This window comes from Crotalus tigris, unplaced genomic scaffold, assembly GCF_016545835.1.
Source record: "Crotalus tigris isolate CLP2741 ecotype Arizona unplaced genomic scaffold, ASM1654583v1 scf7180000017550.10884619, whole genome shotgun sequence".
In the NCBI taxonomy this organism is placed as follows: Eukaryota; Metazoa; Chordata; class Lepidosauria; order Squamata; family Viperidae; genus Crotalus; species Crotalus tigris.
The window spans coordinates 6,528,235-6,554,141 of record NW_024096468.1 but is presented as its reverse complement, the minus strand read 5'-3'; the positions used below and the strand labels follow the sequence as shown (position 1 = coordinate 6,554,141).

At 41.9% G+C, this 25,907-nt stretch overlaps 1 protein-coding gene across 7 annotated transcripts in view; it reads right to left on the bottom strand.

Annotated features, from left to right (window-relative positions):
• The window catches only part of RAP1GAP2 (RAP1 GTPase activating protein 2), a 325,705-nt gene that overhangs the window by 258,018 nt on the left and 41,780 nt on the right, over positions 1-25,907 (bottom strand). The window contains exon 1 of one of the 7 annotated variants that reach the window (XM_039341871.1): positions 4,537-4,661. The exons of the other annotated variants lie outside the window; for them this stretch is intronic. Coding sequence (XP_039197805.1) covers positions 4,537-4,580 — 44 coding nt within the window. The 5' untranslated portion in view covers positions 4,581-4,661. Of the gene's footprint in view, positions 1-4,536; positions 4,662-25,907 lie in introns of those variants that run through there. 7 annotated transcript variants of the gene reach the window in all.

Sequence of the window (25,907 nt, the reverse complement as noted above, 5' to 3'; positions counted from 1 at the left end):
ACCTCCGGAGACAATCTAGAGAGGCTCCCCTGTTGCTGTCAAGGGGACCTTTTATCCAAGCAAGCATGAGCAGGAGGTTGGACTAGATGACCTCCAAGGTCCCATCCAACTTTATTATTATTATTATTATTACTGTTGTTGTTGTTGTTGTTGTAGAGCAGGGGTCTTCAAAGTTGGCAACTTTAAGACTTGTGGACCTCAACTCCCAGAATTCCTCAGCCAGCCCTGGGAGTTGAAGTCCACAAGTCTTAAAGTTGCCAAGTGGTTGGCTGAGGAATTCTGGGAGTTGAAGTCCACAAGTCTTAAAGTGGCCAACTTTGAAGACCCCTGCTGTAGAGCAGTGTTTCTCAAACTTGACAATTTTAAGGCATGTGGACTTCAACTCCCAGAATTCCACAGCCAGCATTGCTGGCTGTGGAATTCTGGGAGTTGAAGTCCACATGCCTTAAAATTATCAAGTTTGGGAAACACTGCTGTAGAGGATGCTTTTCGTAGTTTTAAATATTTCTGTTCCCCTTTTTTGGATCAAAGTTCTCCCAAGGTGCCTGATGCACCGACCCCATGCAACGTTTCCTAGGATGGTACGGCAGCATCCAGGGCAGCCATGCAACCTACTCCCCTCCCCCCCCCCAAAAAAAATTTCAGCCACTTTTGAGTTGCAAATGGACAAATCTGTCTGCATCTTCACCCACTCCACTGTACCTTTGTGCACCTGAATCCAAAGCGCTGCCCAGTGCTACAAAACATCTAACCTCAAATTCAGCAATGTACCATTTTAGCAAAAAGGTGATTTTTCCAACAAGCCATTTAAATCATTTCAGAATGCAGCCAGGTCTTATTGAAATTTTTTTAAAATTTTACAAAAACAAAACAATTTTCCCCCAAACCTCCCCAACCCTCCCATTCCCTCCCCCGACCTTCCCAGAGCTGAATATAGGCTTAATTAAAGTTTCTTCGAAAAATCTTTAAAAAGATATAAACCATAAATAAATCTAAATACATTACTTAAGAAAATTATAAGATAATTAACAATAGTGTGTATATAAAAACATAAATACAAAAAATAAATGTTTAGAAAAGAAAAAAAGAAAGAAAAGGAAAAAAGAAGAAAGATAAAAAATATTAAATTTTAAATATAAGTTATTAAAAAACTAAATAATATTTTTTTATATCCAACTTGTGTTGTATAAAATCTATCCATTCTTTCCATACCGCAACATATTTCTCTTGCGATTGATCCTTCAAGAAAGCCGAAATCTTTGCCATTTCCGCCAAATAAGAAACTTTAAGAAACCACTCTTGCAAAGTAGGCAAAGATTCCTTCTTCCAACATTGCCCTACTAACAACCTTGCAGCTGTAATTAAATTTAACATCAATGTAATCTCTTTGGTATCACAATCAATAACAATACCTAACAAAAACAATTGTGGGGTAAATTTTACCCTCCTTCTAAAAATTCTTTGAATATTCCACCATATCTTAATCCAAAAGGCTTTTATATTTTTACACGACCACCAGATATGATAATAAGTAGCATCCAAACATCCACATCGCCAACATTTAGGCTGTAAGTCAGGATACATACGAGACATTTTTTGTGGATCAAGGTGCCATCTGTAAAACATTTTATAAAAGTTCTCCCTTAAGTTCTGGGCTTGTGTAAATTTGACATTCCTCACCCAAATAGTTTCCCAGGTATCTAGTAGAACTGGTTCACCAAAGTTTTGTGCCCATTTAATCATACATTCTTTAACTAATTCCACTTCTGAATCCAATTCTACTAACACCCCATAAATTCTCTTAATGTGAGTTCGTCTTTGATCTTTTACTTGTTTGAAAAAGTTTTCATCTTCTCTAAGCAAACCCACGTTACGATCTATCTTCCATCTATCCACTATTTGTCTATACTGAAACCATGAGTATATAATATTTTCTTGTGCTAAATCTTCCAAAGATTTTAACTGCCAATTTTTACCATCCCATCTAAGTAATTGTGCGTAAGAAACACTATCCATCTTAACTCCTCTCCTTATCCCTTCTATCGCATGCCGTGGTATGGCCCATAATGGAATTTTGGAATCACTTCTGTAATATTTCCTCCATACCCGAAGTAAAGAAATCCTCATAATATGAGATTTAAAAACCCTATCAACCTTTTTATTAAAAATTAAATAGGCATGCCATCCAAAAAGTAAATCCCAACCCTCCAAGAGGAGTATTTCTACATTTGTTAAATTAAGCCAATCACTTATTAATGTTAAAACCACAGTCTCATAATACAATTTCAAATTCGGTACCTTGAGTCCACCTCTCTCACGAATATCTTGTATGATTTTAAGTTTTACTCTTGGTTTTTTCCCTGCCCAAATGAATTTATTAATGCCTTTCTGCCATTCATCTAAATTAACCTCATTCTTTAAGATAGGTATAATTTGAAATAAAAAAAGAAACTTTGGCAAAACATTCATTTTAATTGCCGCAATTCTTCCCAAAAGAGATAATTGCAACTTCTCCCAATTTTTCAAATCTCTTTGTATCTTGACCCACAGCCTTTCATAATTGTTTTTATACATTTTTGCATTAGAAACAGATAAAATAACCCCCAGGTATTTTACCTTATCAACAACCTCAAAATCTGTCAAATTAACCAAAGTCTGCTTGTCCAGATTAGTCATATTTTCGGGCAATATTTTAGTCTTATTGTTATTAATTTTAAAACCCGAAACCCGTCCATATTGATGTATCAATTGTAGTAACTCTACTACAGAATAAATAGGTTGGGATAAGGTAACCACCAAGTCATCTGCAAAGGCCCTTAATTTATATTCTTTTTTATTAACTTCTATTCCTCTTATTTGCTGTGATTCTCGAATTTTAATCAGCAATATTTCCAAAGTTAGAACAAACAGTAATGGTGACAATGGACATCCCTGTCTAGTCCCTTTTTCTATTGTAAACACCTCTGACAAACCCCCATTGACTATAAGTTGTGCCGTTTGTTTTTGATAAATAACACCAAGAGTTTGTAAAAAATTTTCTCCGAAATTCATTTTCTCAATTAATCTTAACATAAATTGCCAATTCAATTGATCAAACGTTTTTTCAGCATCTAAAAATATCAATCCTGCAGGAACTTGATTATTTTTATCTAAATATTCTAATAAATTGATAATTTGTCTAACATTATTCTTCATATACCTTCCAGTTATAAAACCTGTTTGGTCTGTTTGTATAACGTAGTGCAAAACCCTCATGAGCCTATTGGCTAAAATTTTTGCAAAAATCTTATAATCTACATTTAGGAGAGATATAGGTCTATAATTCTTTGGTAAGGTAAGGTCTTGATCTTCTTTTGGAATTAAAGATATAAAGGCTCTGCCCCATGACGGGGGGATCTCTGAACCCTGTAATATATTATTAAAGAGCTCACTTAAAGGTTGAATCATCTCTTGTAGCAAAGTTTTATAATAAATAGATGTCAAGCCATCCGTACCCGGTGCTTTACCTAATTAATTTTAATTCTTTGATCACTGTCTCAATTTCCTCACTAGTAATCAAACCATTGATTTCTTGTTTCTGATCTTCTGTTAATTTAGGGAAGTTGGCTTCATTTAAATAATTATCTATATCTAAAACCTGTACTTTAGTACTCTTATATAATTTTAGAATGCAGCCAAGTCTTATAAAGCCTAAAGGGAATTGGACCAAATAGCAAAGTTCTTCAAGCAAAACATAGGAAAAGAAAGGACTTCACCTTCTCACTTGAAAGCATTCAAAATCCAAGGCAATTTTTCTAAGCCAATTCATTGGAGACAAACGGATAAGCCCGAGAGTAAATCTAGTACTATGGGGTCACTCTTGAGAAGGCCCTGCTTCCTAACCAATCCGTCTGGCTTATTTCTTGTTTCAAGTGTCTAGTCCTCAAGATGTTAAGCCACTTAAGGGCAAATGGCCCAAGAGGGCTTCACTACAAGATCTTTGGGGAATTGGAAGAAAGAGTAAGGAAGATGTCCTTGTCCCAAACCTTTACTATCCATAGAAAGCCACTGGAGTTTAGGGAGGAAGGGGCTGCATTAAAAGTGGGAGTACCAGGTTCAAATCTATCCTCAGCCACAGACAAGCCCTCAATGAATTTGGACCAATTATTCTCTTTCAGCTCAACCAAACTCACAGGATGGTGGTTTGGAGTAGAAAATGAAGGGGTGGGGGGAGACACAGTGTCAGGTCCCTTCAATTCCTGGAGAAATGGGGAGAGGGAAGGAAAAGGAAAAGGGAACCATTCTGATGTTGTCCTTAAGATGCTGGCCTAGAAACCAGGAAGCTCTGAGTTCTAGTCCCGCATTAGGCATGAAAGCTGCCTAGGCGACTTTGGGGCCAATCATTGTCTTTCAATGCAACCCACCTCATAGGATTGTTGTTGTGGGGAAAAGAAGAACAAGGAATGCTATATATGCTCACTACGTTACGTTTCTTATAAAGTAATCAAGACAAGAAGCATGGGAGGGGAGGGGGGGGAGGGAAAGGAAGGGACCCACCATCCATAACCTCCAAAGGAGACACTTCGTTTTCTCTGGAACATCACGGCTACTTCCTGGTCCAGCACAGCAGCTCATTCACTCAGACAAGCAGAGGAGAAGACAACCTGAGCGACTTGCACACCAAGTGTACTACCAGAGTGTTTTTACACACTGTAGCTATTTTATACCTTCTTCCTCTGAATGGATGGGAAACTAATTTGACCACTTCCTGCCCTGGTCTGTCTTTGCTGATTAAGGAGCTGGGCAGGGTTTCTTTTCCCCTGTGAAACTAAAATTGCCTTGGTTATGGGGCTCTGAAACCTCCAAGTTCTGGTTTTTCCCGTCCACCACCCATTCTTGTTAATTCATTACACCATAGACGCTATTTCAGGCCTTTCACCGGTCTGCACAACCCTGTTGGGCTCTTTCTCCAGCAAGACCGAAAGGTATGGGTTAGCCAAGCTTGGTTGGTCTCCTCCCCACCCAGACAAATTGCTAAGACAATGCAAGTAGATTGACAAATCAGGAAAATAGTTCCAAACCCCCCCTTCCTCCCCCCTCCCAGCAAGAAATGACTTGTATATTTGCAAAAGAATGTGAGGCAAACTTGCAAAAAAGAAAAGAGAAACAAGGAAGCGTGAAAAACAAATCCCAAACCATCCCATTTCATTTTGTTGAGTATAAGATGGAGCAGAGAGGAACTTAAACAGGCTTTCAAAATTGGTGTAGTGCAGTAGTGGCGAACCTATGGCACGCGTGCCAGAGGCAGCACTCGGAGCCCTCTCTGTGGACACTTCTCTGAACTGCTGGTGGTGGGCTGCGGAGCCCCAGAGTGCACTGGTCGAGGGGCTGGCAGGCTGTGGCTGCTGATGGACATTGTCAGCCCCCATGCGCTCGCTGGCCTCTGTGTGCAGGGGCTGATGGTGTTAGGCAGCAGCTGCCCCGGCCCCTGCCTTGCCTTGCCCTGAGATAATGGCACCCCCACTCTGCCTTGCCTCACCCCACAGGACGAGCCTCCTACCCACCACCCCACTTGCCAGAGACCCCCTGCCCGGCCACCACAGGCGTTCCTCCCCACGAGCAACATCGAGGTGACCATGCCCACCTTGGCCACACCCACCCAGTCTGCCATGACCACCACAGCCATGCCCACTCAGTGGGCCATGCCCACTTGGTACCCGGCAATAAATAAGTGGGTTTTGGGTTGCAGTTTGGGCACTCGGCCTCTAAAAGGTTTGCCATCACTGGTGTAGTGGTTAAAGAGCCTGTGAGTTGTAGTTCCATCTTAGGCATGAAAGCCAGCTGGATGACTTTGGGCCAGTCACTCTCTCTCAGCTAAACCCACCTCACAGGACTGTTATTGTGGACAAAATAGGAGGAGAAAGGAGTATGAAGTATGTGTTGTTTGATTTTTGTTTTTTAATTCCCTGGTCTGATTTCATTTATTGTCATTCTCTCCCTTGGTGAAGAAGTAATGAGGCAGAGGTTAATGTTCTATTGACATCCTTTAAGGCTGTAATAGTTTAGATTTCTTACCAATAAAAAAAGGGGGGGAACAGAGTTTGTCATCTGGAATTCTTCATGATGAATAGAATAGAATAGAATAGAATAGAATAGAATAGAATAGAATAGAATAGAATAGAATAGAATAGAATCTGGAAGGGACCTTGGAGGTCTTCTAGTCCAGCCTCCTGCTCAAGCAAGAGAACCTATACCATCTCAGACAAGTGACTGTCTAGTTTCTTCTTAAAAACCTCCAGTGATGGAGTGTCCACGATTTCTGGAGACAAGCTGTTCCACTGGTTGATTGTCCTCACTGTCAGGAAGTTTCTCCTTAATTCCAGGTTGCTTCTCTCTGTGATCAGTTTCCAACCATTGTTTTTTGTCCTTCCCTCTGGTGCTCTGGTGAATAACGTGACCCCCTCTTCTTTGTGGCAGCCGCTCAAATTCTGGAATACTGCTATCATGTCTCCCCTGTTTCTTCTTTTCTTTAGACTAGCCAAACCCAAGTCCTGTAGCTGTTCTTCGTATGTTTTAGTCGCCAGGCCTTTAATCATCTTAATTGCTCTTCTCTGAATTTTTTCCAAACTCTCAACATCTTTTTTGTGATATGGTGACCAAAACTGGCTGCAGTATTCCAAGTGTGGTCTTACTAGGGTTTTATAAAGCGGTACTAATACTTCGCGTGATCTTGATTCTATGCCAGGATTGTATTAACTTTTTTGGTTGCTGCTGTACACTGCTGGCTCATAGTCAAGTGATCGTCTACTAGGACTCCAAGACCCCTTTCACCGTTACTGTTTTTGAGCCAGGTTTCGCCCAATCTGTACTTGTACCTTTGATTTTTCCTGCCTAAATGTAAAACTTTGTTTTTCTCCACACTGAAACTCATTTTGTTGGATAGGGCCCATTGTTCCATTTTGTCTAGATCTTTTTGGATCCTGAGTTTGTCTTCTGGAATGTTGGCTACTCCTGTCAGTTTGGTGTCATCTGCAAATTTGATGAGTTCCCCTTCAATTCCTTCATCTAAATCAGTGTTTCTCCACCTTGACAATTTTAAGGCATGTGGACTTCAACTCCCAGAATTCCACAGCCAGCATTGCTGGCTGTGGAATTCTGGGAGTTGAAGTCCACATGCCTTAAAATTGTCAAGGTGGAGAAACACTGACATCATTGGTGGAGATATTGAAGAGTACTGGGCCTAAGATGGAACCTTGTGGTACCCCACTGCTTACTTCTCTCCATGTGGATGTAGTGCCATTGAGGACTATTTGTTGAGTACGGTTTGCCAGCCAGCTACAGATCCATCTGGTGGTGATGTTGTCTATTCCACCTTTTACTAGGTTACCAAGGAGTAGGTTGTGGTCTACTTTATCAAATGTCTTACTGAAATCTAAGTATACTACATCCACAATATTTCGCTGGTCTACTAGTTTAGTCACTAACAAAGAATGAAATAATAATAATGAAGTTGGAAGGGACTTTGGAGGTCATCAAGTCCAACCCCCTGTTCAGGCAAGTAGCCCTATACCATTTCAGACAAATGGCTGTCCAGTTTCTTCTTAAAAACTTCCAGTGCTGGAGCATTCACCGCTTCTGGAGGCAGGTTATTCCACTGGTTAATTGTTCTAACTGTCAGGAAGTTTCTCCTTAGTTCTAGGTTGCTTCTCTCCTTGATCAGTTTCCATCCGTTGCTTCTTGTCCTGCCTACAGGCACTTTGGAGAATAGCTTGACTCCCTCTTCTTTGTGGCAGCCCTTGAGATATTGGAACACTGCTATCATGTCCCCCCTCGTTCTTCTCTTCATTAAACTAGACATACCCAATTCCAGCAACCGTTCCTTATATGTTTTAGCCTCCAGCCTCATAATCATCTTTGTTGCTCTTCTCTGTACTCTTTCTAGAGTCTCAACATCTTTGGTTGGTTTGGTATGATCTCTTTTTAACAAACTCGTGCTGGCTACTGGTTATTACTTTGTTTGCTTCTAGTTGTTCACAGATCTGTTTTTTATTATCTTTTCCCAGTATCTTCCCAGGTATTGATGTTAATAACTGCACTTTGGGTTACCTACAAAAATAATTAGCTTTGAAACATGCTCCATTCTGCATGATTACATGGGCACAGATGGTCTGCCAGCATATAAAGGATCTTTTTAAACTTGCTGTTCTACTTAACGACTTGAATTATTGTAAATCAGTCGTGTAGAATATGAGGTCATATACAGATAGCCCTTCACTTATGATCACAACTGAGCCCAAATTTCCTGTTGCTAAGCGACAGTTGTGAGTTTTGCCCCATTTTGTGCATTTTTTGCTGCAGTTGTTAAGTGAATCACTGCAGTTCTTAAGTTAGTAACCCAGCTGAAAATGAATCTGGTTTCCCCCATTAATTTTGCTTATCAGAAAGTCACAAAAGGGGATCCTTGGATCCCAGGAAATAGCAACTGTCATAAATGTGCCCCAGTTGCCAAGCATCTGAAATTTGATCACATGACCATGGGAATGCTACAATGGTCATAAGTGACTTTTTTCATGCCACTTTAGAAACATAGAATCTTGGGATTGAAAGGGACCTTGGAGGTCTTCTAGTCCAACCCCCTGATCCAGGCAAGAGTCCTTATATCATCCTGGACAAATGGTTGTCCAATCTTTTCTTGAAAACAGATGATAGGTAGGTAGGTAGGTAGGTAGGTAGGGTCGGACCATAGAATCCTAATGCTGGAAGGGACCTTGGAGGTCTTCTAGCCTAACCCCCTGCCCAAGTGTAATTTTGAACGGTCACTAAATGAACAGTTGTAAATTGAGGACTGCCTGTACACCCCCTTGGGCATTATTTCCTAAGATCTCCAATTGTTTCTTTGCAATATGATGAAAGAGGGAAAGCCAAATATATGGCTAGAGCAGTGTTTCTCAAGCTTGGCCACTTTAAGATGTGTGGACTTCAATTCCCAGAATTCCCCAGCCAGCACTCTGAAGTAGAAGAAAAGAAAGAAGGAAGGAAGGAAGGAAGGAAGGAAGGAAGGAAGGAAGGAAGGAAGGAAGGAAGGAAGGAAGGAAGGAAGGAAGGAAAGTACTTTGGCAGTTCTGTATTACTGCCCTGTATTACAAAACAGATGATGAACAGAAAAGAAAGTGAACTGACTTCAAACTCCTATTTATATGGAAATGCTGACCTTTAGCTTTTCACAGATGACTTTAAATTACCTGCTGGAGGGTAAACAAGAGGGAGAAGAAAGGTCTCTGAAGATCTGCTCTTTTTCAAATCCAATTGTTCTTTTTGATTCATCTTCTGATTTCCAGGCACATTTTAACCAAGCCAGGAACAAGAAATATGCACTTGGTCTTGAAACGGCTTCCATATTGGGAATAAGAAGAGGGTTTTCAAAACAAAGGACCATGAAAATAACACTTTTCAAGGAATTTTTGAATTCTAACTAGGGTTGCTATCCAATTGAGATTGGCTGCAGTGTTGTATTTTGGTTCTTTTTCTGTTGAGTGTTTTAACTGATTAACGTCTTAATTGCAAGTTTAACTGCATATCTGTTTTCTACTAGCATGAAAAGTGCCAGGAGTTTGATCTTGACGGCTTAAAGTTGACTCAGCCTTCCATCCTTCTGAGGTTGGTAAAATGAGGACCCAGATTGTTGGGGGCAAAAGGATGACTCTGTAAACTGCTTAGAGCAGTGTTTCTCAACCTTGACCATTTTAAGGCATGTGGACTTCAACTCCCAGAATTCCACAGCCAGCAATGCTGGCTGTGGAATTCTGGGAGTTGAAGTCCACATGCCTTAAAATGGTCAAGGTTGAGAAACACTGGCTTAGAGAATGCTGTGAAGTGCTAAAAAGTGGTATATAAGTCTAAGAGCTATTGCTATAATAAAATAAATAATTTCCCTCAATCTGCCTCCCTATTAAGCAGGCATTGTCCAAATCTTTTCTCCTCCCCCATGCCTAGTTCCTCTTTTGCTGTCTGGAGTCTTAAAATATTTTCATCCACAAAGCAGTTCCTTTTCGCTGTGCTGAAGATAGGACTATGACACACACACACACACACACAAAAAAAAACCCCTACAATTAGTCTTTATACAATTCTGCTGGTGACGGATTTGTTTGATATGCAAATCTTAATGGCTGAATAAAGTAAAGAATTAGAGATTCTTATTTGGCCTACACAATGGGAAGAGGTGTTAACACTGGTGTCAAAAACTTTCAACAGATCTTAGATTCTGCCTTGAATAACAAAGCAACATATTTTGGGATGATTGGTTTCCATTGTAGCTAAGCAGAGAACGTCTGAGTAAATTATCAACTGGCTAGGGATGCAGTGGGATTATTGTTTCATTTAAATACACATTTGTATGATCTCCTAGAATTGTTTCCTTTTGGTAGGATATTATTACCTGAATTAACAAGACAAGACTTCATATACAGGTAGTCAACAACTAGAAAGAGTACAGAGAAGAGCAACAAAGATGATTAAGGGACTGGAGGCTAAAACATATAAGGAACAGTTGCTGGAATTGGGTATGTCTAGTTTAATGAAGAGAAGGACGAGGGGGGACAGGATAGCAGTGTTCCAATATCTCAGGGGCTGCCACAAAGAAGAGGGAGTCAAGCTATTCTCCAAAGCCTCTGAAGGCAGAACAAGAAGCAACGGAGGGAAATTAATCAAGGAGAGAAGCAACCTAGAACTAAGGAGAAATTTCCTGACAATTAGAACAATTAACCAGTGGAACAACCTACCTCCAGAAGTGGTGAATGCTCCAACACTGGAAGTTTTTAAGAAGAGACTGGACAGCCATTTGTCCGAAATGGTATAGGGTTTCCTACCTGAGCAGGGGGTTGGACTAGATGACCTCCAAGGTCCCTTCCAACTTTATTATTATTATTATTATTATTATTATTATTATTATTATTATTATTATTATTATTTACAACCATTCATTTAGCAACTGTTTGAAGTTACAATGGCATTGAAAAAAATGCCTTACAAGTGGTCCTCGCAGTTATGACTGTCATAGCATCCCCACGGTTGCACGATCAAAATTTGGGTGTTTTGCAAATGGCATGCATTTCCTATGGCTGCAATCTCCCTGGGTCATACGATTTGTATTTGTGATCTTTCCAGAAGGTTTCTAACAAGCAAGGTCAATGGGGGAAGCTGGATTCATTTAATGACTGCATGATTCACTTAACAGTTGCAGTGATTTGCTTAAAAACTGTGGCAAAAAAAAGATCATAGAATCTGGCATAACTCGCTTAACAAGCGCCTTCCTTAGCAACTGAAATGCTGGTCCCAGCTGTGGTCATAAGTTGAGGACTACCTGGAACTCAGATGCTCATACTTTGTATGACTATATTTCTAGAGCAAGAACACCAAAAATGAACCAAATTTGTCCTATATCGTTTTAGAATGTCAATTAGTGTTTCTCAACTTTGGCAGCTTAAAGATGTGTGACTTCAACTCCCAGTATTCCCCAGACAGCAATGTTGAGAAATATCAACATAAGTAATGATATTATGAATTAAATTACAGAATGGCAGCCCCTAACTCAGTGATGGCGAACCTATGGCATGCATGCCAGAGGCGGCACTCAGAGCCCTCTCTGTGGGCACTCGCACCGTGCCCCAGAGATGGCAATCATCCCTCTTCAACCAGCCGTCCGCTAAGTCTGCCAGGTCCCACGTGGCCAGATGCATCTCAGCACGCCTGGTTCCCCCCCCCCCGTCCTGTCCCTCCTGGCCTCACATGCTCTCATTTTTCTGGGCACAACCCACTGCATCACCTCCTCAGCTATCAGCCAGCCATCCAGCTCAGAGGCGGCTTCTCTGAACTGCTGGCGGTGGGCTGCGGAGCCTCAGAGTGCTCCGGTCAAGAGGCTGGCAATCTGTAGCTGCTGACGGACACTGTCAGCCCCCTTGCATTCGCTGGCCTCTGTGTGCGGGGGCTGGTGGTGTCAGGCAGCAGCCGCCCCAGCCCCTGCCTTGCCTTGCCCTGCGACAATGGCACTGCTGCCCTGCCTCGGCATCAAACATCCACATCTGCCTATCCCAGGTCCTTGGTAAGGACTCAATAGGTAGACAGTCTGAACATCTGGCTGACTGTGCGATGATTAATAATAATAATAATAATAATAATAATAATAATAATAATAATAATAAAAGTTGGAAGGGACCTTGGAGGTCATCTAGTCCAACTCCCTGCTCAGGCAGGAAACCCTATACCATTTCAGACAAATGGCTGTCCAGTTTTTTCTTAAAAACTTCCAGTGTTGGAGCATTCACCACTTCTGGAGGCAGGTTGTTCCACTGGTTAATTGTTCTAATTGTCAGGAAATTTCTCCTTAGTTCTAGGTTGCTTCTCTCCTTGATTAGTTTCCATCCATTGCTTCTTGTCCTGCCTTCAGATGCTTTGGAAAATAGCTTGACTCCCTCTTCTTTGTGGCAGCCCCTGAGATATTGGAAGACTGCTATCATGTCCCCCCTCGTCCTTCTCTTCATTAAACTAGACATACCCAACTCCAGCAACCGTTCCTTATATATTTTTGCCTCCAGTCCTCTAATCATCTTTGTTGCTCTTCTCTGTACTCTTTCTAGAGTCTCAACATCTTTTTTACAAAATGACCAGTGACCAAAACTGGATGCAGTATTCCAAGTGTGGCCTTACCAAGGCATTGTAAAGTGGTATTAATACTTCATGTGATCTTGAATCTATCCCTCTGTTAATGCAGCCCAGCACTGTGTTGGCCTTTTTGGCAGCTGCAGCACACCGCTGGCTCATATTTAAGTGATTGTCCACTAGGACTCCGAGGTACCTCTCACAGTTACTATTACTACTAAAAGGTTTGCCATCACTGTCCTAACTAATATCAATCAGACCTGGAGAGTGTTTGGATGGACACCATAGGAAATCCTGGGTCTGCAGTTAGCTAGAAACTTCCTGCATGAAAATAATGGCAAGCTATTGTATAACACTGCCAGGAAAATGACATGATTGTATCTAAGTGATTAGAATAATAAACTTTGGAAGGGACCTTGAAGATCTTCTAGTTCAACCCCTTGCACAAGCAGGAGACCTTATACCATTCTAGATAAATGGCTTTCCAATCTCTTCTTAAAACCTCCAATGATGGAGCACCCACAGGCAACTGTTCCACTGGTTAATTGTTCTCACAATCAGGAAATTTCTCCTTAGTTCTAGGTTGCTTCTCTCTTTGGTTAATTTCCATCCATTGCCTCTTGTCCTGCCTTCAGGCCCTTTGGAGAAGAGGATGACTCCCTCTTCTTTGTGGCAGCCCTTCAAATATTGGAACACTGCTATCATGTCACCCCTAATCCTTCTTTTCATTCAACTAGGCATACCCAATTCCTGCAACGGTTCATATGTTTGAGCCCCCAGCCTCCTAAAAATCTTTGTTATTCTTCTCTGCACTCTTTCCATAGTCTCAATATCTTTTTTATATTGTGGCGATCAAAACTGGATGCAATTATCAGTGGAAGTCAAGAATGATTCAAAGAAAAAAAATTTTTTAAGGCCAATTCTGAGTGAATATTAGGGGGAAAAATGTCTTTACACTAAAATCAGTTAGAGGAGTGTTCTACCTTTCAGCTGTTCTCCGGGGGGGGGGGAGGGTGTTAGAAGCCATATCTCCAAGTTAAATTGCTTTAATTTGAATTTCTCACTCAGTGGCCTTAATAGACCGTTTCCGTTCCAGAATTCCATATCAAGCTTGCACTAGCAATCATGCTAGTCCAGCAAATGCAATTTAGTGTGGAAATTGGATCTGTAGTATGGAAGATACAGAACTCTATCAGAGAAGGCGGAGCTGGGAAAGTGCTCATCACCAAAAGATATTTCCAAAATTTGTCCTCATTTGATTTTCCCCTTAATGCTTCTCCTCCTAAAAAAGCTAGGGTTTGTTTTTTTGTTTTTTTTTGATGCAGAGAAGAATTGAAGGTAGTCCTCAACTTACAAGAGTTCATTTAGTGACCATTCAGTTACAATGGCACTGAAAAAAGTAACTTATGATCATTTTTCACACTTATGACTATTGCAGCATCTCCATGGTCACATGATCAAACTTCAGACGCTTGGCAACTGACTCGTATTTACGACGGTTACAATGCCCCCGTGTCATGCCATCCCCTTTTGTGACCTTCTGACAAGCAAAGTCAATGAGAAAGCCAAATTCATTTAGCAATCGTGTTACTGACTTGACACCTGCAGTGCTTCACTTAACCACTGTGGCAAGAAAAGTCATAAAATGGGGCAAAATCTGTTTTACTCATGGCATATGACATCAGTGAGATTAGCAAAAATGTTTAAAAATACTTCAAACAACTGTTGGAAATGGAAACAAAGACCAGGTACTTATTATCATATCTGGTGGACATGCCCCAAAGCAAAAAGATTTTGGGTTAAAATACATTTATTTATGGTTGGAGAAAAATGACTAAAAAACAAATAGACTTTAAACCAGAAATATCAGGAATAATAGGAGCTAATTATGAGAAAGATTGCAGATATCTAATACTACACATATTAACGACAGCAAGAATTGTATTTGCCCATCATTGGAAAAATAAAAACTTACCAATGGAAGAAATATTAATTAAGAAAATTTTAAAGTGTGCAGAAATGGATAGATTGACTTTAAAGATTAAAGAGGAAGAAGACTCAGTGTATTTTAGAACATGGGATAATTTCTATCAATGGCTAGAAAACTGAGTCAGAGAGAAAGGTACGTGATATGTAATTTTGAATATATATTAGCACTAATTAACAGATTGTTTATGATAATTATCTGTATCTATTATTGTTAGTTAAATACATGTACCCAGACATTATGCTGTTTCTAAATATTGAAAATGTGTTATGGAAAAACCCCAACCCCAACCCCAACCCTAACCCTAACCCAAATCCCAACCCTAATCCCGACCTCACCTTATCCCTAACCCTATAAAAACTAATAAAATTTATATATAAAAAAATGGGGCAAAACTCACTTAGCAAATGTCTTGCTTAGCTACAGAAATTTTAGGCTCTGTTGTGGTCATAAGTTGAGGACTACCTGTATTACATTTGCTACTACTTGGACAAAATAATGCATTATGCATCTCAAAATGGTGCTGGCCAGGTTTCTTTGGGGGGGTTGATTGCCATATTAATAACAGGATTGGAGAGGGGAGGAAAAAATCCACAGGAACTGCAAGCCTGCATAGCTATCGACTAAATGTGTTCCTGCAATTTGAAACTGACAGCTAACCATTAAACCCAGAATGTAATTTAAGGAAATTTACAGTCTTATTCATAGCAGTCCAGGAAAATCCTTGTAGCAGGTGCAAACATTAAACTGCCCCTGAAGGGAAAACAGCTGCAACAAGGGAAATAAAACCCAAATATCTGGACTAATCCCTTTGTGGTTAATTAGAGTGTAAAGGCTGGCTGAATTTCTTACTGCATAGCTGCAGTTCCCCGAAGGAGCAGAATAATCTGAATATAAACCATGTGGATAAGATTTACAGAAAAGACTCGACTGATACTGAGATGGTTTGAAACATTTGGGCAACAGTGACTTATCTTGTCTTGAGGTTTTGTTTGAGAAGATGAATGATCACACCTGCCACAAGGAATGGCAGCATCCAATTCCAGTTATAGAACTGTCCCTACTGTCAGGTATGAAGGTTGAATAGAAAGGTCATGTCTCCACCTCCATAACCATGGCTTAAATAGGGGTATTTTAACAAAGGAAATGAGAAGATAATCCTTAAAATACATGTAGTCCTTGACTTACAGTCACAATTGACTCCAAAATTTCTGTCGCTAAGTGAGACAGTTGTTAAGTGAGCCTTACCCAATTTTATAACCTTCCTTGTCTCAGCCATTAAATGAATTACTGCAGTGGTTAAATTACTAGCACGGTTGTTAAGTGAATCTGGCTTCCTTACTAACTTTGCCTGCCAGAAGATTGCAAAAGATGATCACATGACCCTGGGACACTGCAACCGTCATAAATACAAGAGTTGCCAAGGGTCCCAATTTTGATCATATGACTATGGGAATGCTGGAACGGTCGTAAGTGTGAAAAACTGTCAAAAGTCACTTTGAACAGTCACCAAACAAACAGTTATCTATGGAAACTCTATGGAAAGTCGGTGGAAAGTCCACATTTTGGACAGAGAGGACCACTGGTTTGAAAGAGGGGTCAAAGAGGCCATCTATGTCAAAACTGAACAGCCCTCTCTCAACAGAGTGGGAGGAATATGACATCATCTATCTACAGTCCTTTCAGCAGTTCCAAGAAGGCTCCATGCCCATTTGCACCACTCAGGTGACCCTGAAGACATAGATAAGACTCCAGGTAGCTTTAACGACTCCCTAAAAGAAGGCAAATGACCAGCTGTCTGCAAGGAGTATGAATCCTTCCATTCTCCACCATCCAGTCAGAGCTGAAAAAGCTTCTTGGATGAGAAGTGAAACATCTTCAAAGAAAAATGAGGAAGTCCACTTGCCTCGTGAAAAAGATTTTTGGGCATAAATAAACAGTTGTATGTCAAGGACTACCTATACTGGGCTTTTTTCCCCATCATTCTGCAACCTTCCTGGCCACTGTCACTTCCCAGTTCTTCAAAATCCCTAAAAGAGAAGTTCTCTCCTGATTCCACAGAAGGCAGGGAGACCCCCCCCACACTGATGCCGCAGGATTGTACAGAAACTTCCCTTTTTCCCACCAAAAATGCTCAAGCATCTGGAGATCAGCCTCTTTCACAAGGAAAGAAATTGCAAGGCATATTTCGTTACAGCTTTTCATTTTAGCTTCTCCTCGTCTTCAGCAGAAATCTGGTTCATGCATTGCACAAATCTGTAATGTGGTTTGCTTTGTCTCCGTGCCTTAAGTGACCTGGTGGCTTGGGATCTCAATCTTATTTAACCAATGATAGTTAAGCAAATAATAGCTTAAAACTGTGTGTGAAGTTGGTCACAGTTTTATTTGCTGAGATGAGGCGTATCTCGACCAGTGACTTGAAGAATTAGCCTATCAATGATATGTAATGGTATGTGAGAATGACCTTGGGAGACAGAAGGGAAGACACAAATGGGGCAACCGGCATGCAAAAGATGTCTCAGCCCACAGAAAGGGGGATGTTGTGGGAAAACGTCTCAGAAGGATCCCTCTCTGGTTTTCCAGAGTTAAAAGGAAAAGAGGAAGAAATATTTTCAAACTTAACAAGTTTCTGTTAATGAAACCTTCCAATATGCCTATGGAGATTCTTAGTCATCCAGGTCATGGTTGTCTCAAAGGTGCTTTTTCAAAAGGCAACTGGACTTTCTTTGTTTTTCCCTGAAGATGTTTCGTTTCTCATCCAAGAAGCTTCATCGAAGAAGAAGCAATGAAGCTTCTCAGATGAGAAGCAAAATGTCTTCAAGAAAGAACATAGAGCAGTGATGGTGAACCTTTTAGAGATTGAGTGCCCACACTGCAACCCAAAACCCATTGATTTATCGTCGGGTGCTGGGTGGGTGTGGCCCATTGGGTGGGCATGGCTTTGGTGGTAATGGCAGACTGGGTGGGACTAAAATGTTCAATCAATGAATTCCAATTTTGCGAGATCTTTTTTTCCCATGAGAAGTTGAAATTGATTGATTGAACCTTTTTTTTTTTTTGCACAGGGTGGTGGAGGCTCTGCGTGCCACCTGTGGCATGTGTGCCATAGGTTCGCCACCACGGACATAGAGAGTCCAGTTGCCTTCTGAAAAAGCATCTTTGAGATAACCTTCCAATAAAAACAGAGCAAGGACTCCTGGATGTGCTTCTTGTCTGGACTACCTCAGAGGGCTAACATGCTCCCTACAATTACTCCTTCATGTTGCTTCTGACTTTTGCCTACATCACCCTTTGTGGCTCTAATCCAAGACAGAAGCAACCTAAAACTAAGGAAAAAGTGGAAGTGGAATGACTTGCCTCCAGAAGTTGTGGTGCTCCAACATCGGAGGTTTTTAAGAAGAGACCGAACACCCATTTGTCTGAAATGGCATAGGGTTTCCTGCTTGAGCAGGGGGCTGGACTAGAAGACCTCCAGGGTCCCTTCCAACTCTGTTATTCTGCTCATAAACTGCCTCTGCAGCTGTGAAGGGCAGAAACGTGCTCAGGACACATCCTCTTTTCCCAACTCTTTCAAAGCTTGCTTTGTCATCCACTTCCACATTCGCTAGACTTTAAAGACCTCTTCTCCTCCAACAAAGGTTATTGCCGTTAGCTGGAACTGCATCACACACGCGCGCGCGCACACACACACAAACACACAGCCTGGGGAACGCTTTAATTAACCAATTAAAACAAGATGTGGGCCACACCAAAAGCTGCAGCCTCAGGAGAACACGCTTTTCTGAGCGGTTATTTGCATGTTCCACCTTGAAGTCCTCCAAAGCTGCCACCCCAGTCACCGCAGTTGCTGGCTGGATTTATGTGTTGAGCAAAATCAGACCTCTTGATGTGATTTTCATAATCTGGCAGATAAATAATAAAGCTTCGTGCTGCAGTTGGCAGCTAATTAGTGGGTCGGTTGGCAGACGTCTCGGGAGAAAGACGCCCCCTGTTGGCTGCTCTCGCAGCAGCTGCTTGTCCTGACTTCCCCTTTGTCTACTTTCTGATGTTTGTGTTTGTTTGGATGCAGACTTTCTTCCACCCTCTTTCCTGCTACGGCACCACAGTTCAAGAGCTAACAAAAGTCCCCTCAGCAATGACAAGGGTCTTTCCCCACTCAAATCATGCAAACGTTCCCTAGCAACTTTGCTTCTCTACTCTGTTGCCATGACATTGCCGCCGTCTCCTCCTCGGTGTGGGGATGCAGGTGGTCCTCGTCTTATGACCAGACTATGAAGATATTCTGATCATAAGAAGAATGTATAAACATATGAAGAACAGTTGCAGGATTTGGATATGGGTAGTCTAGAGAAAAGAAGGAACGGGGGGGGGGGGACATGATAGCAGTGTTCCAATATCTGAAGGGCTGCCACAAAAAAGAGGGAGTCAAGCTATTCTCCACAGCGCCTGAAAGCAGGACAAGAAGCAATGGATGGAAACTAATCAAGGAGAGAAACAACCTAGAAATTTCCTGACAGAACAATTAATCAGTGGAATGACTTGCCTCCAGATGTTGTGGGTGCTCCATCACTGGAGGTTTTTAAAAAGAGACTGGATAGCCATTTGTCTAGAATGGTATAGGGCAGTGATGGCGAACCTTTTAGAGACTGCAACCCAAAACCCATTTATTTATCACCGGGTGCCAGGTGGGCGTGGCCCACTGGGTAGGCGTGGGCATGGTGCTAATGGCAGACTGGGTGGGTGTGGCCAACGTGGGCATGATCACCTCGATGTTGCTCGTGGGGAGGGACACCTGTGGGGGCTGGGCAGAGTTGGGGGAAATCCAGGGGTTCTCTGGCAGGTGGGGCGTCCTGCGGGGTGAGGCGAGGCGAGGCAGGGCGGGGGAGCCATTGTCGCAAGGCAAGGCAGGGGCCGGGGCGGCTGCTGCCTGAAACCATCGGCCCCTGCACACAGAGGCCAGTGAGTGCATGGGTGCTGGGATGCATCCATCCACATGGACCTGGGCGAGTTAGCGGGCAGCTGGTTGAAGAGAGACAGTTGCCATCTCCGGGGCATGGCCCGCATGCCCACAGAGAAGGCTCTGAGTGCCACCTCTGGCACGCGTGCCATAGGTTCGCCACCACTGGTATAGAGTCTCCTGCTTGAGCAGGGGGTTGGACTAGAAGACCTCCAAGGTCCCTTCCAACTCTATTATTCTGTGTTCTATGTCTTATATCTATATACGTGTGTATAGATAAAAGATATATAACAAGAAATAAGAATAGACTCGATCCTATAAATTAACAGCCTGCTGGTTTATGCAACACATTAATTAAACTATATGCCAGATTTTTATATAAGGAATTATTGGAATGGGTCCAAGGTTATTGTGGAAGAGCAGAGTGGAACAATCAGACTTTTGTCTGGCTCATCTGACTGAAAAATCCTCTACTTCTCTCCTACAACATCTCTTTGTTGACTTTAAGTCAGCCTTTGATTTATTCTCAGAGGAAACTGTTGTTTTCCAGCCTTATGGCTGTAATAAAGTAATTTGATTTGATTTGAAACTTCTCCACTCCTTGGTCAGCCTCATCTGATGATGTAATGGTATGTAAGAAAGACCTTGAGAAACGGCAAAGAGAAGCTGCTCGCAGTGTTTCTCAACCTTGACAATTTTAAGGCATGTGGACTTCAACTCCCAGAATTCCACAGCCAGCATTGCTGGCTGTGGAATTCTGGGAGTTGAAGTCCACATGCCTTAAAATTGTCAAGGTTGAAAAACACTGGATGGTCAGTTAAGAGACAGTGTAGCCTGCAGCAACATAATAGGAGGAGAAACAAGCTCAGAAGGGACTCTTCCTAACCTCTCCAGCTTTAAAGGCGAGAGCGAGAGAGTTGTACTGTCAGATTTGCAAGATTCTGTTAAAATAGCCTCACAAAAAAGTAGAATTAGCTCATCTGGTCATGTTTCCTCTCCGATCCCCCTGGGAAGGCAGACAGCTATTATCTCTCTGAAGAGATGGATGCTGAAATTGAATAATCATAGCTCACCGATGCCTGAGATAGCATAAAAGTGAAATAGTGTAACAGGGTAATCTGCCTTAGCAATAGCAATAGCACTTAGACTTATATACTGGCCCAAAGTGCTTTGCGGTACTCTCTGGGCTGTTTACGGTGTCAGCCTATTGCCCCCAACACTCCGGGTCCTCATTTTACAGACCTTGGAAAGATAGAAGGCCCTAGTCAACCTTGAGCCCCATCAGGATCGAACTCCAGACTGTAGACAGAGTTTGCCTGCAATACTGGATTCTAACTACTGCACCACCAGGGCTCTTAATACTACAATAGTACTTTGGTATTCATCCTTAATTGGTTCCAGGAGACACGACGAGTACTAAAAAGGATGTTATCGCAAAGATGCTTTTTCACGAGGCAACCGGACTTTCTTGTTTTTCTTTGAAGATGTTTCACTTCTCATCCAAGAAGCTTCTTCAGCTCTGATAACTGAATAGCTATGATTCCTGATAACTATGATCTGGATGATTGAGAATCTCCATAGACATTTAACTAAAAAGGATGAGTAGCAATAAAAAAAACCATGTGACTTACCACATGACTCTTTGTTCCAGCTCGGAAGGACTTCCTATCTGTCCCCCACTTCCTTTTACAGCATGTTGTGTACCAAACAAACACTGAGTACCAGGACAACATTTTTGCATCAAAATGCGTAAAGTTCAAAATTCAACGAGTTTTGAAGCGATCGAATACCAGTACCACCATATAATAGTACTATAATGACCAGATCTCATAAAAGAAGCTGGAAGTAACATTTCGGTAAGTTATGTAAAGAAACTAAAGGGATTAGGAGAGACATCCTAATGTATTTATGGGGTCCCTTTATGACTCCAGTCTTGGGGGAGAGGGTTGATTGAATTCATCTTGGGTTATAAGACTGTAGAACTCAAGAAGGACCCAAGAGATGATAGGCAATAGAACCATCCAGACGATTCACCATTTTGTGAAAATGTTAATAGCAGCATTGCAACGTCCACCCTTTTCAGCTGTGTGGGTGACATCATGTGCCAAAGGGGTGGGACTTGCACAATGTCATCATAAAGCTTGTATTGTGGACTTTGCCCAAAGCAGCTTTCATCACTTCCCAAACACCTAGGTTTGTAGCTGATGGATAGAGAGTCCCCTATCAGATGCAATAAATCAGTGCTTCAACTGACTTCTTGCATTTTAACATGCTCTATAAGAATCTGACCTACTAACAATCAAAGCAAATCGGCAGTAAATAAAAGTCAACAGAATTCAAGGTGGACTGGATTTAGACCTCTTGTGGGTATAAAGGGATTCAAGACTGATGACGTGTTTGACCCCTCCCTCAAACTCACTCTGGTCATCTCCTACAACTCCTTTCCTGGTTATGCAGCCACGATCGGTGAAAGTTTTCCCCATTACCTGGCAATAGAAAAGGAAGAACAACAAAGCTCGGGGGAATCAACCAATTGCTTTGCTTATTGCTTGCTGCACACACAAAATCAGGACAGGATCATTTGGCAGCGAGTCAGAGCAGAAGCAATAGAAATAAGCAGAGATTCACTGCTGGGCAGCAAATTTTTGCAATTATACTACTCAACTGATTCAAAGGTGGTGGATATTTAAACAGCAGGGAAAGGCGTAGTGAATGACTTCCAAGATTGTATTCCTCTTTCCAGAAGCTGACAGACTCCTTGGCTTCCCACAGTTAAATGATATTACAAGTAGTCCTCAACTTATGACCAAAATCAAGCCCAAAATGTTTGTTGTTAAGTGAGATAGTGAGTTTTTCCCCATTTACAACCTTTTTTGCCACAGTTGTTCCTCTACACTTGTTAAATTAGTAACACGATTATTAAGTGAATCTGGCTTCTCCATTGACTTTGTCGTCAGAAGGTCACAAAACATGATCACATGACCCTGGGACACTGCAACTGTCATAAATATGAGTCAGTTGCCAAGCCTCTGAATTTTGATCACGTGACCCTGGGGACGCTGCAAAGGCAGTAAGTGTGAAAAATTGTCATGGATAACATTTTTCAGCGTCACTGTAACTTTGAATGGTCACTAAATGAACTGTGTAAGTCGAGGACTACCTGTACTAGGGCATGTCTCCTAAACCAAGAAGCACTGGCAGCTGGGTAACTTGCAAAGCACCAATAAAAAAGAATATTTGTAGCTCATGGTTGAGCTCTGAAGTCCTTGGTGCTCTGTGAGCTTGGCGGTATAATAATAATAATAATAATAATAATAATAATAATAATAATAATAATAATATAAAGTTGCAAGGTACATTGGAGGTCATCTAGTCCAACCCCCTGCTCAGGCAGGAAACCCTGTACCAGTGGTGGCAAACCCATTGCATGGGTGCCAGAGGCGGCACTCAGAGCCCTCTCTGTGGGCACACTTGACGTTGCCCCAGCCTTGCCTCCCCCGTGACCCCCTCCTCACCAGCAGCCCCCCTGAAAGAGAGTCACCCCCGAGTGTGACCCATGCGCAGCAGCACAGCCAAGGACATGGCAGCCAGGCAGTGTAGACAAGATTCTGCCCTCATGCCCCATCACTCACAGTTGATGCTGCGGGGTGTGGGCAGAAGGCATGGCCACCACGGTGCTGCTGGGCTACCACGGCAACCTGCAGTGGGCCCTGGAGGCAGTGAGTGGCCCTGAGGGCAGGCGGGCTGGGGGTGGGGCAGGGGGTGGAGCCAACTTTTGGGTACTTGGTCTCTAAAAGGTTCGCCATCACTGCCCTATACCATTTTGGACAAACGGCTGTCCAGTCTCTTCTTTAAAAATTCTAGTGTTGGAGCATTCACCGCTTCTGGAGGCAGGTTGTTCCACTGGTTAATTGTTCTAACTGTCAGGAAGTTCTTAGTTCTAGGTTGCTTCTCCCCTTGATTAGTTTCCATCCGTTGCTTCTTGTCCTGCCTTCAGGCGCTTTGGAGAATAGCTTGACTCCCTCTTCTTTGTGGCAGCCCCTGAGATATTGGAATACTGCTATCATATCCCCCCTTGTCCTTCTCTTCATTAAACTAGACATACCCAATTCTAGCAACCATTCCTTATATGTTTTAGCCTCCAGTCCCCTGGTCATCTTTGTTGCTCTTCTCTGTACTCTTTCTAGAGTCTCAACATCTTTTTTACATCATGGTGACCAAAACTGGATGCAGTATTCCAAGTGTGGCCTTATCAAGGCATTTTCTTGCAGAGATGTTATGATCCAACTAAGTAACATCACCATCACCATTGCAACATCTGCAAGAAAGCAACCAAGCTCAGAGAGTACCAAGGATGTATTTATTTGTATCCCATCATAGTTACTTTTGCAAATAATTCAAGGCAGTGAACATATCAAACACATCTTCCTCCTCCTATTTTCCCCACAACAATAACCCTATAAAAGTGGGTTGGGCTGAGCGAGAAAGGGACTGGCCCAAAGTCATTCAATCAGCTTTCATGGCTAAGGCAAAATTTGAACTCATGCTCTCCCACTTTCTCTCCCAGTGCCTTGAGCATTAGACCAGCGGCTCCCAACCTTTTTTATACACCGCACCCCTAGAACACTTCTGATATATTCTTGCAACCCCTTACAAAAGTTCAAAATAACAGCAACGAATTATGCACATACACTATAATTTTGAAAGGCCAAGTTTTCGTACCCCCTGGAATATTATTTCGCACCCCCAGGGGGTGCGAGCACCAGGGTAGGCAACCTTGGCTCTTTTATGACTCGTGGATGTCAACTCCCAGAATTCCTGAGCCAGCCATGCTGAGGAGAAAGAGAGATTTCCAAACTGAGCCATGCTGGCTCAGGAATTCTGGGAGTTGAAGCCCACGAGTCATAAAAGAGCCAAGGTTGCCTACCCCTGGACTAGACCAAGCACACAAAATGATTAAAAAAAAGTTACAGAGAAGGCACTTAAAACAGCTCTACTGCTCCTCCTATCTTCAAAAATAAGGAAGTTTAAGATAACGCTGTTAAAAGAAATTCAACAGAAGGTATCAAGGAGATGAAGAATAAAAGAGGAAGCAGACGCTGCTTTGGCAGGAAAATAAACCTTGAGAAATCTCCAGGTAGATTTTGGCACCCCCGTTTGAAAATGCTAAAGTATTAATGCCGCCTATTATTGTTGTTGGGTTATTGTTTTGTTTACAGATTTATTTAGCAAATTTAAACCAGTTCCCACCTCACTGGATAATGTGACTCTGGGCTGCATACAACCAACAGCGATTAAAACCACATCGCGACCATTAAACACTTAAAGCAATCAACATAATGAAAAAAAATTAAATATTAATTAGTAGCTGATAATGGTTGGACAAGGGGACTACACTTCTCTGACTAACATTTGTGAGCTGGGAGGGTTTGGCCACAGCAAAGGAAACTGGTACAAAATATTTCAAGATTATGAAATAAACCCTATGAGACTAGCTTGAAGTTGAGGCTTATCCAACTGCAGGGAAAATGGTGCTTGGGAAAGTCAGCCTTATTTTTCTCCTCTGCAGCCTCGTGCGATGAAAAACTGATGGCATCATTAATGCTTCACACCCCTGTCAAGACAGCCCCATCTCTTTATGACCGAGATGTGCAGAGATATGGAAAAAGGATTGCACATCTTCCTGGTACGTGGGAGGAGGTGCAGTCCATGGCAGGCATTCAAACGCATTTCCTGCACTCTTAAAGCCATATAGATGACTCTAGAAACAAAGCCATACGGATGAATTTTAGGACAACCAAGTAGAATTTCTAACTGTTTCTCTGCTATTGTCTCCCTTTCAAACCGAGTCAGGCTTGGCAAACCTCCAACAGCAGAAAAACAGCAGTGATGATTACATTAATGTCAAATGAAGATTTTTTTAGGAGGGGGGGAGATATACATTATTTAAAGCAGGATGTACCCGCTTGCTCAAATCCAGGGATTCGTGGGAAATTTAGTTTCTCCAAAGTTGAAGTCCATAAATCTTAAAGTTGCCAAGTTTGAAGACCATAGTCTTAGAATTTGGAAAACTTCCACAGTGCGCTTCTAGGTGGATACCACAGTGCTAATGATTCTCAGTTTTTCTATGAAAGAATAAAGCTCATATCTCTGACCAGGTCCACAGAATGATTCTATATAGATGCAAGATACAATTTCCTTGTCATCCTCAGATCAATGGCATTTATGGCCTGTAAATAATCCTTCATTTCATTTGCGGGAAGACTTGATTTGTTAATTAATTAATTTATTTACTTACTCACTTGCTTAATTAGTTACTTATTTTTT